General features: G+C 35.4%; 1 protein-coding gene across 1 annotated transcript in view; it reads left to right on the top strand.

Moving 5' to 3' along the window:
- The first annotated feature begins 1,441 nt into the window (after nt 1-1,441).
- Nucleotides 1,442-19,515, top strand: part of LOC137387395 (myb-like protein X) — a 31,219-nt gene continuing 13,145 nt past the window's right edge. Inside the window, exons 1-10 of the mRNA XM_068073808.1 lie at nt 1,442-1,748; nt 4,736-4,790; nt 5,150-5,222; nt 5,382-5,444; nt 5,539-5,649; nt 6,620-6,698; nt 9,960-10,025; nt 14,110-14,425; nt 14,631-14,702; nt 16,712-16,984. Of these exons, the coding sequence (XP_067929909.1) occupies nt 1,491-1,748; nt 4,736-4,790; nt 5,150-5,222; nt 5,382-5,444; nt 5,539-5,649; nt 6,620-6,698; nt 9,960-10,025; nt 14,110-14,425; nt 14,631-14,702; nt 16,712-16,984 (1,366 nt within the window). The 5' untranslated portion in view covers nt 1,442-1,490. The remainder of the gene's footprint in view (nt 1,749-4,735; nt 4,791-5,149; nt 5,223-5,381; nt 5,445-5,538; nt 5,650-6,619; nt 6,699-9,959; nt 10,026-14,109; nt 14,426-14,630; nt 14,703-16,711; nt 16,985-19,515) is intronic.

Below are 19,515 nucleotides of genomic sequence, written 5' to 3' on the forward strand. Positions count from 1 at the left end.
CCAAATTTCATGACTACGTCAGAGAAATAAAGAGATTCCAATCTACGGCGGCTTTTCGTTTTTGAGCTTTTAAGAGCTTGTAATCACTTTTCCACATATTTGGAACCTACAACACAAGTGAGTAAGACATGGTGAATTTTTTGATACCAAATAACTGCAATGTGAATTTTGTCGCAAGTCAACCTTTAAATAATACAAGATACACTTTAAAATGCTCTAATTTTGCTCTTAATTCTCAAAATTTCCTCGGGGAAGGGCCCAAACCCCCTTCTCTGGGAGGGCACTTCTGCTCCCCTCCCAGACCCCCCCCCCCCCCCGCACGGCCGAGTCAATCTTTGGCAACTACTAACTGACAGTCTCCTGGCCACTTTTTCTTTGACAATACAGCCCTGCAATTAAATGATGTTGCTTCCTTAGTTGCTAGACATGGAATGAATATAACTATTAGGTTACTTCTATATAAATGGATGGACTGAATAGGAGTTGTGTTCCTACTATAGTGTTGCTATGAGTAGATAATTCCTAACTCCACAATCAAATGATAAGAATATTGTACACGTAACAAGCATGTAAGCAATGGTAATGGTTGTTGATGCATACTTGTTTCTGTTAGTGGGAGATAATATATGCTGAAGGAATGTATTGTAACTGCTAAGTTTCCTACCTATCAACTAATCTCTTGACATTTACGTTTGTGGTAACATCGCTAATATACAGCTATTTCAAAAACATGATTTTCAGCTATAACAAAGTCAACCTTTAACATTTTGTTAAATGTCTGGGCTAGCGTAACCAGAGAAATCCCACCAACAGCGTTTAATGATACATACTATGCCATACATATGATACATACATATGCCACTACTTCTATTTAAAGAAATCCGTAAAAAAGAACACAATAACATTGTCGAGGTTACGCTTCAAAAAGACTGTACACGTATGATGTATACCTTTTGTAAAGCACTGCACGTAACGACAAAATCTCTGCCCTAAGCCTTCACCCTAGCCTGTCTTGACAAACTGTTGTTTTTGCGGAGTTGTCACCCGTCGAGCGGGGCGAGCAAAACAACGTTGTTTTCCTCGCCCAAACTGTTTGCTTCAACGAAACAGCAGACAAATTTTTCGCTAATAATCGGGACTTGTTAGCCTGTGAAGTTGTCGCCTTTTAAACGAAAATGCTTGTCGCCCTAATGACTGACCAAAGATTTGGTTATACTCACCATTGAACTTAAAACTTGAAGGTTTTAAGTTCAATGATACTCACAGCCTATAATACTGCGAAGCCCTAACGCCACACAGCTATTAACCTCTTTGATCGAGTATACTGCGGTTAATTTGTAATTGTAATAAACTACCGTATCGATGAAGCAACTCTATGCTTACTTCATCGAAGCGACGCTGTGGTTGCGTTTCCTGTAAAGCACCTTGAACGCCAACGCATAATAACCTTCACGAGGCTGACTTGCTCGCAGCTCGAAGGCGATATAATCATGAATGGCCACACGCAGAGACCTCACAGATTCAGCAAATCACCACCTTTTTTACTGCCTGGGCTGTTTGTTGTGATTGTTATACTTAGTTTCAATTATTGGAAAACTAGTCGGTTAAACAGAGAGCTGATTGCCAGTGTATCAATGACCCAAGAAAACTCGCAAACGTTGGAGAAGAAATATAAGGATTCTATTCAGGAAAAAGAAGAAAAAATTAAAGCTTTGCAAACTGAAAACAGTCGGCTTTCGGATGATAAGGTAGAAATAAAAATGAATGATTGCCTGACGGCGTAGCTCAATGATGCTAAGAACACAGAGCATTATTTGGTGAATTCTTGACTTCATCGGTTAATATGTTATTGAAACTCCAACAATTTTTTTAAAAACTAGATGAAATTTATAAAAAAAATTTGACGATATTTTTATGAATTAAATTGTTAGCAAAGCATGGCATTTCTCATTCATTCTGAGTTACTTATTCTTGGATATACTTACAAAGGTATATTCAAGAATGTTTTGTTCCACTTCTTAGCTATATTTACAATTAATTATTTTGCGTACACTTGTTAACTTTAAAGTTCTTTTTATTAAATTTTATATAGGGGTCTATCCAAAATAAATGGATGTTTTGGCAAAATTTCAAAACAGTAATTTCATTAAAATAATGCTTCATATATGAAGTATACATACCAAACCCCAAAATAGAAAATAATTGGGGGGTAGTGCTCCTCTATCATGCTTTAATAGTTTGCTGAAGTTAGTGTATATGCACAAAATACTTTATAGTCATAATAACAATATAGAGATGCTTGTACATGGTATACATATTATTATGAACACAAATATCTAATTGTAATGGATTTCACAACGGCTTTGCTGTCCGTTAATGCATAAATTGATATTGTGGGCACTGATCTATTGGTGTGGGGCTCTTTTATCAGTTGGCCTGTTTTGAGTAACAATGGTGACAGGAAACATCAATAAGTTTCTACTACACTTGTATTATTAGCTCAAAATTGGTACTAATTTGTTTTCAACGCTAACTTCATACGCTATACCTTTAACTAATTTCAGTTTTGCTCAAAGTTTCACATATTTCCGAAATTGGCGTCACCGCTGTTACGCTGTCACCATTGTTACACCCCTCAACTCATATAATTATAGGATTAATTTGAGTGAATTTCACATTTAACAGTAATTTGTGGTGTTGTTGATGTTCTCATGTATGAGTTACTCATTATATTTTAAACTTAAGCCATTGTGAGAACTTAACAAGCTTCTTCTAGCAAGTTAGCAAACGGTTGCTACCTTACAAATGTATTACTAAGGCTTGCGACTCCGATACTGAAAATGGTTCAAAATTTAGTCAAATCTACTCATGGGAGTAACTTGTAACAAGAGCTTGAAACAGAATATTGTTGTGGAAAGTCTGCTGGTCTTTTCTGCTTTCAACATGGGTAAGACAACGTCAGCAGAGCAGATGCGTAAATATCGTAACAAAATAAGTCAATGTTCGAAACAATAGACTGAATATTTGACTGGCCAAGCTAGTCAGAATCAAAAGAGTAGAACAAAAAGAAGAGCACAACTTACAGAAGATCAATTGGAGGAAACGCGAGAAACAGCAAGAATTAGAGTTTAGCAATACAGAGATGGGGAAAAACATTTGAAAGTAAAATTACCAGGTATGTACATTCATTTTTTTCTTCAAAAAACTTAATGCTTTACTACATCTGCGTACATTATGGATGTTTCAAGTTAATGTTTCAAGTATTTTGTAAAAAAATTATTAAAGTTTAAGTACATTTTTTGTAGCAACCACTTCCAGATTTGGCAGCCCACTATCTGAAGATAAAGCTGTAAAAAGATTGATCGAGCACTTCTAAACAGCTCAAGCAAAGGTCGCCAGACTGTCCATAAACTAGCAATGACAGTTGGACTATCATTGTCGGAAGATGGCATTAGAGATGAGAAAAGATAAAATAAAACAAAGAAATAGAAAAAGAAAAGTAAAAGTATTCCTTTGAAAAGTTTCAACTTTTTACTTTTGATCCTGATGACCATGCAATTAGTGATCCATAAAAAGAATGCAATTTCGAACCCATCAAACAACTAGCAAGCACATTGAAAGAAGGTAATTTTGTGCTAACATTGCTGCCTGGAAAAAACTTCTAGGCATTATGTAGGAGTGGTAAAAAGTGTAGATGCCCTCGAAGCTGAAGTGCAGGTTTTTTTAAAAGAGTGAAGTCAAAAAACACTTGTTGTTAATACCAAAATATAGCATGCGTAGAATTTCATCACATAGCCAAGTCACTGTCTTGTCCTACTCTCTCTAAAAGAGATCAGTACTGTTTTACAGAAGATTTAGAGCATGCAGAATGATCTAATACATTTTGTTAGTACATTCTCACAATTACATGATCAATATTCATTGTTTCATCTTACGTTATTTAAGCTTAACCATGCTTGTCATGTATTATTACTATTGTATTATTACATTTTATACTTTGAAACCAATAAAAAACATTTTAAGTTAAGGCTTGTCTATATATATATATATACCAAAATGGGTAGATCAATAATGGTATTAAAGCTAATGATTAAAATATATATATATATATTTTAATCATTAGCTTTAATACCATTATTGATCTCATTGCAGTGAACTTAAATACTTTTAAGTTTACAGAATATAAGAAGCGTAACGATGGTGACAATCGAATGTAACAGCGGTGACATGTTTACAAGCTTGGAGTTCACAACTACCATCTAATATCTGGATAAATTTTAGTGCATAGGTCAGCAAGCTTCTTTAAAATAAGACAAATAAGTTTTTATAATTGTGCTTCCCACCAAATCAGAGAGTTTTAAGGATAAGCAACTAGCTCTTCAAAATGTATATTTCTCTGATGTAACGCGAGTGACACACTAACTAAAAGATTTCTCAGTAAAAATTAACGTTAATGTGACATATTATACATCATTCAAAAGAGCTTGTTGAGCTCTACAAGAATATCTGATTTAAAATCATTTTAAATGTAATGCAAATATTTTTATAAATAAATTTCTGCTCTAATTGTAACAATGGTGATTATGGATAGACCCATAGGGTTTGTGTACAAAAACATGAAGGCGAAAAATACCTTTTAACATCTGCATGTTAAAAATATTGTAATATGTAGGCTAAGACTGTCACTGTGTCAGTAATAGCATTGCAAGTCAGATGTCTGCTATTGATTTTATAGGATGAATGGGAGTCTTTTCGTAGTGATCTCCAAAAGAAACTAGATGACTTTAGAGGTTTGTGGTTCTGCTTATTAGCGCTACTGGTAATATTACACCAGATTTGAGCAAACATACTCATTTTGCAGGTTAATTAACGATGTTAAGTTTAGGTATATGCTATTATTTGCTGCATGGAATAGATGTTGAATAGTATTTTTGCATGAATAGTGCTTTTCTATCGCTGTCATTATTCAAGATAAATCTTCAAATATTTTCAGCTCTACTGGTTATCATGGCCATCTAGTAAATGTAGCTCCTCATACGCAATTTTTTAACTACAAATTTATAATTAAATTGGCAAAGTTCGAATCTCATGCATACTAAAACAAAGTTAAGCATAAGGAAGCATTGTAAAACTTATTTTTTTATTTAAGATGAGCTCACAAAGTCACAAAACGATTTAAAGGATGCCCAGAGTTCAAAGGATCAACTGACCTTATCTCTAAAGTAAGTGATCTTTGTTTCTGTATGCAACTAGAATGTACCTCAGACTACTCGAGTGTTTCTAGTCAGATGTAGTCAGTGCACATTTATTCAAAGTTCTGGGCAGATCTATCTATAGGTATCAGGGGTTTTAACTACTTAAATCGGTCTCCGTCTTTATAGGGAAGCTGGTGAAAAATTGCAGACATCTACAAACGAGAATAATGATTTGCAACAATATCTCAGGTGAGTTGTCACACTATGCGCTACTATTAGGTGTTAAAGATTTATTATACCGGTAGAACTGCATTTTTGTAATGTGCATCATTTTTACTTACAGTCAGTTGAAAAAAGAAAAAGCAGACATCATGTCTTATGTTGCTGTCGAACTTGGTAAAGATGGAATTGATTACCTTTTATCTCAGCATGTCTCCTTACCTGAGAACTTTACGTAAGTCTTTCTAGAGCCATTTGTACCAACATTTGAATTTTCATCATTTTTAACTCTGAATTTGCTTATCCTGTTATATAGATTGAGTTTTCATCTTGAAGAGCAAATTATTTTATTTAAAGGTTGACTTGCAACAAAATTCACATTACAGTTATTTGGTATCAAAGGATTCACCATGTCTTACTCTGCTGTGTTGTAGGTGCAAAATATGTGGAAATGTGATTACAAGCTCTTAAAAGCTCAAAAACGAACAGTTAATCGCGGCCATCATGACAACGCCGTAGTTTGTAATTTCTTTATTTTGATGGCGTTCTCAAACATTTTGGTTATTGTTTTGACACGTGATGTTATCACGTGAATTGAAAGGCCAATAAAAGGCTCAATATAAAACTTCTCGTAGCACTAGTTTATGACAAACAGTTAGGGGTTTTACCAAAAAGCCCATATCAAATAAAGATGCTCGCTACTTTACAGTTTTGCTTCGGCTTGGTCTAATCGTCTAGTCGTAATCCGATCATGTGACCCATACTTCCTGCCAAACAGCGCGAATAATTTTTGCAGCAATTTTCGACTATTACAGGTGACCAACAGTATCCACATGTTCATCAGAGGATGATTATGCACTCCTAAGGTTAAAGATAAAGTTAAAAAATTAAACGAATTTTTTGCGGTGGGTTTTGAGATATCAGTGAAACATTTGAGCCGTTTTGGAAAGGGATTCTGATCTACGGCGTTTTCGTGATGGCTGCGATGAACTGTTAGTTTGAGCTTTTAGGAGCTTGTAATCACATTTCCACGTATTTTGCATCCACAACACAGCAGAGTAAGACACGGTGAATCTTTTGGTACTAAATAACTGTAATGTGAATTTTGTTGCAAGTCAACCTTTGAAAGACTAGAATTTCTTTTTAATGCATTCATTCTAAGACCTGCAAATTTTTTAATTTGTACCAGTTTTACTTTTTTTCAGACACCCTTCTGCCGACCAGCAAGCCAATTGCTACATAAGAGCTGAACAAGAATGTAGAAGTAGGATGCAGAATCCAGTGGTAACTATGATAGTTATCTCTATTCCGTAGCCATGTGAGACCATTGTGTTGCTTGGTACTGACACTTTGTGTCTCTTGATTTTGCTCAGGAAACTTCTAACACTACGATCACTAGACTTAGTTTTTCTCATCTATCATTTGGGTGTAGATAAAGGAATAACAAGATTGTATGATGTGCAGCAACAAATTTCCCTGGACTAAGAAAATGGACACATTGGTTTTAGATGAACATATTATATTAGCTAGTAAAGTGACATATAAGATTATTTTTTGTCGATGATCGTATTTGTATCGTATATGTGTGTATGGTCGATGATCGTATCTCAAACACAATTCTTTCATGAGTAGCTATGCAAAACTACTCTATCAAAAACAATTGTAACCAACAAAAAACATGCCAAATAGTAATTGAACATACAAATACACTAGAAGTTGATATTAGCATAATAAAATTGGGCTCATTACAACTACTTAGCATGGAGGAAAACATCTCTCGCTAATGAAGGTATATGCATGGAGGAAGTAAGGGAGAGACTGTTGAGGATACTTAAAATTAAGGTTAAAGGTTGACTTGCCACAAAATTCACATTTCAGTTATTTAGTATCAAAAGGTTCACCATGTCTTACTCTGTTGTGTTGTAGGTTCAAAATATGTGGAAATGTGATTACAAGCTCTTAAAAGCTCAATAACCAACAATTAAAAAAACTTCTGTTGGTTAGAATCCCTTCATTTTGATTACGTACTCAACGGGGTCATTGTTTTGACACGTGATGTCATCACGTGAATTAAAGGCTCTATATAACACATCTCTTAGCACTAGTTCATGACAAATACTTCGGGTTCTACTGGAAAGCCCTAATCAAATATAGATGCTCATTACTCTACAGTTTTGTTTCAGCTTGGTCTAATCATATAGTCATAATCTAATCATGCAACCCATATTTTCCGCCAAATGTCGCGAACAACTTCTGCAGCATTTTGGACCATCACAGGTGAACAACAGGTTCCTCATGTTGATCAGAGTATGCTATGCACATCCTCGAGCTAAGGTTAAAATATTAAACTAATTGTTACGGTAGGTTTTGAGATATCAGTGCTCAAAGTGACAGCGTTACATTGACGATGAAATAGACGCGCAAGGGCAGTAGACATGGTTTTATTGAATGCGTGAAGTTGAAATATTTGTGAAAATGGTTCGATGAATGAAGTTGCATGAAAGTGTAAACAGAAGCACATGGTGTTCAGCTACGTCACATTTGAGCCATTTCGGAAGGGATTCCAACCTACGACGTTTTTTTTACTTCGTTTGTGAGCTTTTAAGAGCTTGTAATCACATTTCTACATATATTGAACCAACAATACAGCAGAGTAAGAGATGGTGAATTTTTTGATACCAAGCAAGTGTAATGTAAATTTTGTTGCAAGTCAACTTTTAACTATAAATGTTTTATTGTATTTTAATTTATTTTTACTGCATATTTTATTTTTAGTTTTGTGTACTAACTGCTGGTACGAATGCTGGTCGTCTCCATTGCTTACCACATAGTAACAATTCTCATAATTTGATTTGTTCTATATATCAAACAAGATGGTTGCTCTAAAACTTCTTTATTAAATATCTCATAAATAAATCGTTGATATGTGGAGGTTTTAGTACATACATTAGATAGAACTAGTTTATTTCTACTACTAGTGAATATTAATATGTTACTTCATTCAGCTTGTGTTAAATTATTAAACACTATCGTGTACCACTCTCTGTTTTGTCATAGACTGCTCAATCTATACAGGTATATATTTCTCATCGTTTAGCTTTCGGATCGTTTTAGCTTCGTAGCGATCGTAGCTTCACATTGCTTTTTCAACACACAAAGTATAGATACATCGAATTTATTGCATAGCAGTGGTTTTTAACATATTAGAAAAATAAAATATGTAACAAAAATGTTGTAGATACAGTTTGAAATTGAAAAAATATTGTTTACATATCATAAAGCAATATCGGCCTTTTTTGGTAAAATAACTGGCCGTAGGCCGATTGCTAAATTTGTACATGGATGGCAGTGAAAGTGAACACACACTTCTATACAATAATGATTATTATTAATTCAACATATTCAGGATTTTTATTTTGTTTTCCCAGTTCGTAATAATTGTATCATTACCAAGTCATCTTTTATTGTAATCATAGTAAAACCGACTTAATTTAGCTATCACTTGCTAATTATTTCACATTTATATTTAAACCCTTTTATAGTTGTTTTATTTTTTCGTAATTTATTTGACCTGCACAAAACTTTTCCCTCATGATATGAAGTTTGAAAGTTGCAGTTTGACAAGTTTGAAAACCTTTACAGTTGTTTTTTTTTTCTATTAAAGAATTTCAACTACACAAAACACTTTTCTCGTGATATGTAGTTTGAAAGTTAGAATGGCATATGTTGTTAAACGTTAAATGCAAATCCATTTTCTGACCTAAGACTTTTTTATTACCCGGGCAACGCCGGACTTTCAGCTAGTATGTTTTATATTGATGAAAAGGAATGCCATAAACCTATAATTATGATCTACTCAACTTAGTAGTTTTTTAACATATGGTGTAATGTTCCAGCTTATATTTGATTTGGTGACCAAAGTAATTTTTAGGTTTTTCGAAGCATTGTATGTAGTTTCGTTAGTGAAGATTAGGGGTTGGTGAAATTGAAAATGTGGCGTAAAATGTCAAAAAATACTGAAAACTATATAAAAAAAATTAGTGTGAACTTCACCTCTAGTTAGAGCAAGTTACGGTGTGTATCTCTATCATGGGCCCTCCTTGCGCATCACCAACTCTACACTTTCAATTTTGTGTCTCTTTGTGGTTTCTATTTGTGTTGTTGTACTAACTCAGTTCTGCGCATATAATTTAGTTATTATTTAGTTTTTATATAATGCCTTTGTTGCAATGCGCTGTGCAATTATCTGAAGTAGAGTACTCATCATTAGGCTGTGGAATGAATTAGATGAGAGACTGTTTATTCATATGAGAATGTCTATTTCAACACAATGGTTTTGACATGATGAGGAAATGTGGGAGTAAATTTAAGTTTAGTTCATATATAGCTGTTTGGCTGTATGGAGCTTGTGTTTGTGACTTTGTGTTTGTATGTCGAGTTTGAACTGAAGTGGCTGCTCCAATTTCGCTGCTTCGACCAAGCATGTAGTAGCTGACAGTCATGCATTATTGACCAGGTACATGTATGAGTTTGTCACTTTTGTAGCAAGTTATCAACCCTAACCAAAACATACCAATTCAGTCACCCAATGTTGGCATACAGAGTTCGGAGGTAAGTGTAATCTCTGTTACACAGTCACGCTCACTTTTCTCCAGTATAGATGTTTACAATCTGTAAAAAGGGACAGGTAGTACTAGCAGACTTGCATAACTCTATGGACAGGTAGTATTAGCAGACTTGCACAGCTCTATGGACAGGTAGTATTAGCAGACTTGTACAGCTCTATGGACAGGTAGTATTAGCAGACTTGCATAACTCTATGGTCAGGTAATATTAGCAGACTTGCACAGCCTATGGACAGGTAGTATTAGCAGACTTGCACAGCTCTATGGTCAGGTAGTATTAGCAGACTTGCACAGCTCTATGGTCAGGTAGTATTAGCAGACTTGCACAGCTTTATGGACAAAACCCAAGTCAGTGAATCACACATCAACTACATTGATAACATGTCTATTTAAATGATTCTTTGTGATCTTTTAAGGAAAATCTACTTCAAATTTTTCATTAGTAGTGGTTTCCTCCGCAACTCAGCTATGGTTGCTGCTTGTTTTGTTTTATCCAACAAAATGATAATCCAGTATCTTGCCAACAAGGGCAAGCGAGTAACAACAGCATCCAGATGGCTGAAAGTGTTGTGAAGCTGTTCCTGTGTGGTCTAATCATTTCGCATTTATAGATTGAAGTTTACTAGATATATATTTCTTGGAGTTTGTTGTTCAACTAATTTACCTATACATAGGATATGAATACGATCTGCTATGGCCATTTTATTTGAATGCGCTAAGGTGTATACAGGTTGTCGTTGACTTTGTTTAGGGAAATTTTTTATATTTTAGTATTTGTTGAAATGTTTTCGGTCACAATTCAAATGCAGTAAGTCTACAATTATTTTACGTAGCCTAAATCCAAAGTACTGTACGAGTAAACTTGTTTTTAGCCTACACAGTAGTCTGTTGTCGATATGAATGTTCGTTGCTGGACAAAAAGAAGTATACTTTGAAAATGAATTGTATTCTGATTTTTGATTGCATTTGTATGATTTTATATATAAAGAGGGGTGTGAATAATACTATATTTACTGGTTAAACTTACGTCCAGAGCGGTTTATGACCTGTCGGTCAAAACGGAATGCAATCATAAGTCGACGATGACCTGGACTCTCTCAAGGGTGTCACCCTCAGAGAGAGGAGTGAGACGCTCTCTCTGAGGGTGTCATTCCTCTGTCGAGAAATAAGACCCTCATAAAGAGTCCTCAGAGAGTGTCACCCATAGAGTTGTCTCCCCTAGAGTGATAACTACACGAGAGTTTCCGGTGCCAACAAGGAGCGTTTAGGCCACGCCTCTTTTTTGTGCTAGTCAGTCATAGTGATTGACTAGATCAATAACATCAGCCATGAGAAGGGTTAAACAAAGATCATGAATTCCAGTTGAGATAGTAATTAATGCTCATATTAAAGAAATGATGATTATAGTTTATTACTCTAATATATGCTTATTATTTAAAGCAATTCCAATACCTACCAGGGATTGCTAAACATATTATGGAAATGTTTACTTTTTCATTTCCATAAACATAAATATTTCCATAATTTTAGGGAAATGGACATGGAAATTTTATTTTACAAGAATGGAAATGGTATGAAAATGGAAATAATATGGAAATGAATTATGGAAATGCTATAGAAATGGAAATAATATGGAAATGGAATTAATATGGAAATGAATTATGGAACTTTTATGGAAATGGAAATAATATGGAAATGAATTATGGAAATGGAAATGAAGTAGGGAAATGGAATTAATATGGAAATGAATTATGGAAATGGAAATAACACGGAAATGGATTATGGAAATGGAATTAATATGGAAATGAATTATGGAACCTTTATGGAAATGGAAATAATATGGAAATGAATTATGGAAATGGAAATAATATGGAAATGGAAATGAAGTAGGGAAATGGAATTAATATGGAAATGAATTATGGAAATAGAAATAATATGGAAATGGAAATAATATGGAAATGAGTTATGAAAATGGAATTAATATGGAAATGAATTATGGAAATGGAACTAATATGGAAATGGAAATGATATGAAATGAATTATGGAAATGGATATAATATGGAAATGAATTATGGAACTTTTATGGAAATGGAAATAATATGGAAATGAATTATGGAAATGTTATGGAAATGAAGTAGGGAAATGTTATGGAAATAGAAATAATATGGAAATGAATTATGGAAATGTTATGGAAATGGAAATAATATGGAAATGAATTATGAAAATGGAAATTGTGACATACACGTAATCCCTGATACCTACATGACTTGCCAAGGCACTGAATAGATAGTGAGTGAAAGTGAAGGTAATGCAAGCAGTTACTCATAGATAACATACATAGTCATACTGGGGTTGTATTACATTGGTGTGATGGGAAGCTAATCAACTGCCATCAACTACGAGCTGTACTACCCGGTGTTGCCCGAGTAATAAAAAAGTATTTGGACAGAAAATTTATTTTTGTATAACATTTACTATTCTAACTTTTAAACTTCATATCATGAGAAAATATTTTTAAGCAGTTTAAATGAATTAAGAGGAAAAAGAAAACAACTCTAAAGGTTTGCAAGCTTTTTCAAACAACTACAACTTTTAAATTTCATATCATGAAAGAAGTGTTTTGTTGAAATAAATTAGGAAAAAAAATAAAACTGTAAATGTGTTTAAATGTAAAATAATTAGCAAGTAATGGCTAAATATAATCTGTTTAGCTATGATTACAAAGAAAAACTATTTAATAAATAAGGTAATAAAAAGTCTATTTTATTTTTATATAATTTATAATTGTAATTAGTAGAATTAAGTATAATTTATTTTTATTTAACATATAACAACATTTACCACTTTAACTTTCAAACTACATATTATGAAAAGTGTTTTGTGTAATTGAAATAAGTGAAGAGAGGAGAGAAAATAAAAACAACTGTAAATGTTTTCAAGCTTTTTCAAACAACTACCATTTTTAAACTTCATATCATGAAAGAAGTTTTTTGTTAAAATGAATTATGAAGAAAAATGAAACTGCAAATGTGTTTAAATGTAAAATAATTAGCAAGTAATGCTAAATATAATGTTTAGCTATGATTACAATAAAAAATTATTGTAATCATAGCTAATTTTTATTACTTTATTTAATAAATAAAGTAATAAAAAGTCTATTTTATTTTTAAATAAATATAATTTAGTATAATTAAGTATAATTTATTTTTATCTAACATATAACAACGTTTGCCACTCTAACTTTCAAACTTTTTGCTTGCTTACATCAAGCAAAGATGTCCACTAACTAGTGGACATCTTTGCTTCAAGCTAGTCTATGTATTTGATTGATATGTATTGAAATCTAAGATTACATGCAAGGGCTGTTTGTGAACTGAGGTGACAATGAATCACTCTATCACCATACAATGTCAATACTTTCAGTTGATGGCAGTCGATTAGTTTCCCATCACACCAATGTAATACAACCCCAGTATGACTATCTATCTTATCTATGAATAACCAGTGATATACAGCCCCTCATGTGAGGGGGCTGTATATCATTGGAGTAACTGATTGCATTAACTCACTTACTTAACACCATCTATTCAGTGCCTTTGCAATGCATGTAGGTATTGAATTGCTTTAAATAATAAGCATATATTAGAGTAATAAACTATAATCATCATTTCTTTAATATGAGCAATAATTACTATCTTAACTGGAAATTCATGATCATTCTCACGGCTGACGTTATTGTTCTGTCGATCACTGCGATTGACTAGCACAAAAAAGGGGCGTGGCCTAAACGCTCCTTGTTGGCACCGGAAACGCTCGCTCGTGTTGTTGAATGCACAGTTATCACTCTAGGGGGAGATAACTCTATGGTGTCACCCTTCTGAAAGAGAGTCCTCCCGAGTGTCTCAACCCTTGAGGACTCTTTAGGTGTGACCCTAGCTAGCAGCTACTGTGGTTATGATTTTGCTATTTATGCTAATAATGTATTTTATGGAGTTTGGGTGACAGGTCAATAGGGCAATACTAAGGTCATAGTATTTTCCTTTACATATGTGTTTTGTTGTTGTCGGCAGGCTGGAAGGTCTGATGCGGTGAATAGTGGTGTTCAGGCTCAGCCAAAAGATTCAGCTAATCCTGTCGGAGTTGAGAATTCAGCTGGAGATGTAGCTGCTAATGTGGATAGTGTGGATGTCAATGCTGGTGTAGCGGTGAATGGCGAAGTGAATAATGCTGGTGTAGCGGTGAATGGCGAAATGAATAATGCTGGTGTAGAGGTGAATGGCGAAATGAATAATGCCAACAATATAAATTCTAACTCAGCTCCAGAAAGCATCAATAAGGAGGTGACCAATCAAGTCATGGATGATACAGCTCTTGGCACAGGAGAAGGTTAGTAATAATGCCTTTTTAGTGCCTGGTACTAACCATGTGTCTTTTTCTGGTTAGCCGTTTGAATGTTTCTATATACCTTTCTAATTTCTCTGCATTGTTCTGCTTTATTCATATAATGTTTTATCTAATTTTCTGTTCTTTATTTCATATGACTCCAGTTTGTGCTCTTCGCTCCATCTAATTACATGACAAATTTTTGCAGTTGATGAATCTCTGTCTAGAGCGCAGAATGCTGGAGACGCTGGGGAAGAGCCGCACACTGATGGTATAGCAGGTGATCATGCTGCCTCTTTTACCTCCTCTATATCCGTTAACACAACCGTATTGTGTCAGCGAGTCATTTTGCTTTCTAATGCTCCAATGCATAGATCCTCTGTGCTCGATATTGTGGTCTGTTTTGCTTGAGAAATATAGCTGCAGTAGTAAGAAGTTGAATTCTGTCTCTGGTCAAGGTCTGTGCTGTAGTAGTGAGGTGAATTCTGTCATGGTGCAAGATACTCAAGGTCTGTTCTGTGCTGTAGTAGTGAGGTGATTTCTGTCATGGTACAGGATACTCAAGGTCTGTGCTGTAGTAGTGAGGTGAATTCTGTCATAGTACAGAATACTCAAGGTCTGTGCTGTAGTAGTGAGGTGATTTCTGTCATGGTACAGGATACTCAAGGTCTGTGCTGTAGTAGTGAGATGAGTTCTGTCATGGTACAGGATACTCAAGGTCTTCACTGTAGTAGTGAGGTGAATTCTGTCATGGTACAGGATACTCAAGGTCTGTGCTGTAGTAGTGAGGTGAATTCTGTCATAGTACAGGATACTCAAGGTCTGTGCTGTAGTTGTGAGGTGAATTCTGTCATGGTACAGGATACTCAAGGTCTCTGCTGTATTTTATATCCTGTCAGTTGATTCTATACATTAAAAGATGCAAAATTTTATTACTAGTGAAGATTATTTTAGCATGGCTCATACAGACTACCCGCTAGCACTCATACAGACTACCCGCTAGCACTCATACAGACTACCCGCTAGCACTCATACAGACTACCCGCTAGCACTCATACAGACTACCCGCTAGCATTCATACAGACTACCCGCTAGCATTCATACAGACTACCCGCTAGCACTCATACAGACTACCCGCTAGCACTCATACATACTACCCGCTAGCACTCATACAGACTACCCGCTAGCACTCATACAGACTACCCGCTAGCACTCTTACAGACTACCCGCTAGCATTCATACAGACTACCCGCTAGCACTCATACAGACTACCCGCTAGCACTCATACAGACTACCCGCTAGCACTCATACAGACTACCCGCTAGCACTCATACAGACTACCCGCTAGCATTCATACAGACTACCCGCTAGCACTCATACAGACTACCCGCTAGCACTCATACAGACTACCCGCTAGCACTCATACAGACTACCCGCTAGCATTCATACAGACTACCCGCTAGCACTCATACAGACTACCCGCTAGCACTCATACAGACTACCCGCTAGCACTCATACAGACTACCCGCTAGCACTCATACAGACTACCCGCTAGCATTCATACAGACTACCCGCTAGCACTCATACATACTACCCGCTAGCACTCATACAGACTACCCGCTAGCACTCATACAGACTACCCGCTAGCACTCATACAGACTACCCGCTAGCACTCATACAGACTACCCGCTAGCACTCATACAGACTACCCGCTAGCACTCATACAGACTACCCGCTAGCACCCATACAGACTACCCGCTAGCACTCATACAGACTACCCGCTAGCATTCATATAGATCATCTGTGGGCACTTGAGTCTGTTGATTTTTTAGACTTTGTTTCTGGTGAAGGCCAAGTTGCATTTAATTCAGACAAACTTTTTGATGGTAAATAGAGAAATTACCTTTGTATTAAAGGTCTTCGATTTGAGGCCAAATGCTGATGCGCATATTGATCTGTACATATTGATCTGTACATATTGATCTGTACTTACCGGTATATTAAAAAAGCCAGGTGATTGCAGGAAACCTAGTTAACTCACACACCATATGTAATTTCTTACTATTTCCTGTCTTTTCTGATTTATGAGGAAATACAAGTTTATGTTTATGAGTTGCGAGTTAATTTTCTTTTGTCAAGTTATAATTATTTAAAACTGTTGACATTCAACGATGCCGTGATTGTAAAACTGCAGTTCACACATATTATATCTTTTAACATTGCGATGAGAGTTAAAACTACATTGCCAACAAGTGTCTTATGTCGGTGTATGTTGGGTTATACTTTTAGAAAGTGACAAATTAGAGAAGAATGTCGGGGAGAACGGCGGGGAAAATGCTGCAGGGAACGTCGGGGAGAATGCTGCAGGGAACGTCGAGGAGAATGCTGCAGGGAACGTCGAGGAGAATGCTGCTGGGAACGTCGAGGAGAAGAGGGAAATAGACATTGAAAGCGAAAAAAACAAAATAGCAACTAGTGAAGACCTTGAAGAAGGAGTCGATATTCGTGGTGTAGTTGAAGATGGTACATATGAAGGTGATGATGATGACGATGACTATGAAAGTAAGGATGATAATACAATAATAAACAATAATGCATATGATAACTGGAAGACTTATCTTGGGCCCTCATCCTGCGAGGCTATATCACAATTATAGCTATCGCTTTGTTTTGATTAAAGTGTTTTAGTGAACAGTCGGTGTGTTGTTAGCTTTAGGAAGCGTACTGTAGCTCAAGCATCAGCATATTTGCAAACCCCTATATACAGTAGACGCTCCTACAACATAAATAATCCATTCCAAAAACATTTACGTTATAGGCATTTTATGTTATACGAGCAGTAAAATAAATGTAAATTGTCTAATCTGTCGTAAGATTTTCCCTAACTCACACCTTTTACTCTTAAAAAAGAAAAAGCTCGACTTAGTATTACTACATACTACTCTACTAATAATAATACTTCAGTTACTGTACAGTTACTGTAGTCATATTGGTTTTTATCGATAACCTTTCTCCTTTTTTTTGTCACTTTCACTCCGTTTATTGACCATGATTACATGAATGAATTTCACTCCGAGTTGAGTTGAGCATACGCCTTCTACGTCAATTTACATCAATTTTTCTCATTTTGCTTGTAGACAGCACGGTCTATTCTGCAAATAAAATATAATAGAAAGTATTTTATGTGACGAAAATAAAGTGAAACAGAAATATATCTTTACTTTAAGAATGGTCTCTGTTTGTCTGTCCATCTATCCCTCGTCAGGGTTAGAGGTTAGTATTAAATATATCATTCGACAAGACTAGCTTGCGACATGCAGCTTGGTATACCGACACACTAACGCCTGCTTCGATTGATCGCCTTCAAGTAGTTCTAAATAGTTGCGCAGTTACTTATTCTCGGTGCTATATCGACACATTTGACAGTCTGCTACGGCGAACTAGACTGATAGGGTACTAGTATATCTATATATACCAGGGTATATTCTGCCGGGTATATTTCTCAAAGTTCGTCTGTTTTCCGGCTATAGCTATTATTAGAACAGCTGAGCTGGACAACAATGCAGACTCAAAGTCATGGCTTACCGTCATTGGAAGCCTAACCTTATTAACTAGCTTAGTGGAATTTTCTATTGGCAATATGCCAGGCTACTAGCTTGAAAGGTACAGTTGTTTGACAAAGTTTTAAAACCTTTACAGTTGCTTTTTATTTTTCTCCTAATTTAGTTCAACTACACGACACACTCCTCTAATGATATGTAGTTTGAAAGTTAGAATGGCAAATGTTGTTATATGTTAAATACAAATCAACTTTCTATCCAAAGACTCTTCTATTACACGGGCAACACCGGGTGACACAGCTAGTATATGTATAATAATAGAAATAACCTTTTCATTTTCTCTTCCAAGTGCGGCAAGAGAGAAAACGGTATTTTAACGGCTAACTGAGATTCTCCTTATTCAAATCAAATTTGAGAACTTTCACTGACTTGACACTTTACCTTATATGGAATTTTTTGCGTAGTCCAATGCAAAAACCTTACATCAATTCTTTACGCTAAGTTGAATTTAAGTCGTAGTAAGTTTATGTTATAAGAGCGTCTCCAATAGTTAACATTTTACTTTATAATTATTGTTTAAATGTTTACTTGCAACAAAATTCACATTACAGGTACTTGGTATCAAAAGATTCGCCATGCCTTAATCTGCTGTGTTATAGGTGCAAAATATGTGGAAATGCGATTACAAGCTCTTAAAAGCTCAAAAAAACGAACAGTTAATCGCCGTCATCACTAAAACGCTGTAGATCGGAATACCTTTCCAAACCGGCTCAAATGGGGTGTAACTGAACAAGATAGTTCTGTTTACACTTTCATGCAACCTCATTCGTCGAAATATTTTCACGAATACACTTCACGCATTCAATAAAACCATGTCTATTGTCATTACGCGTCTGTTTCATCATCATTGTAATGCTGACACTTTGGGCGCTGATATCTCAAAACCTACCGTAAAAATTTGTTAAATTTTTTAACCTTAGCTAGAAGGATTGCATATCATCCTCTGATAAACATGACGAGCCTGTTGGTCACCTGTGAGGCTGTGATAGTCGAAAAATGCTGCAGAAATTGTTCGCGTTATTTGGCAGGAAGTATGGGTCACATGATCAGATTACGACGATGATTAGACCAAACTTAAGCAAAGCAGTAAAGTAGCGAGCTTCTATATTTGATAAGGGCTTTCCGGTAGAACCTGAAGTGTTGGCCATAAACTAGTGCTATGAAACGTTTTATATTGAGCCTTTTATTGGCATTTAATTTCACGTGATAACATCAAGTGTCCAAATAATAACCACAATGTTTGAGTACGTCGTCTAGATAAAGATATTCCAAACTACGGCGTTTTCATGATGGCTGCGATCAACTGTTCGTTTTTGAGCTTTTAATTACATTTCTACATATTTTGCACCTATAACACAGCAGAATAAGACATGGTGAATCTTTTGATACCAAATAACTGTAATGTGAATTTTGTTGCAAGTAAACCTTCAATGAAGTCGGAGCTTTTTTATATGGTGCTGCTCGGAGTGATCA

The sequence above is a fragment of the Watersipora subatra genome, chromosome 2, assembly GCF_963576615.1.
Source record: "Watersipora subatra chromosome 2, tzWatSuba1.1, whole genome shotgun sequence".
NCBI classification, from domain to species: domain Eukaryota; kingdom Metazoa; phylum Bryozoa; class Gymnolaemata; order Cheilostomatida; family Watersiporidae; genus Watersipora; species Watersipora subatra.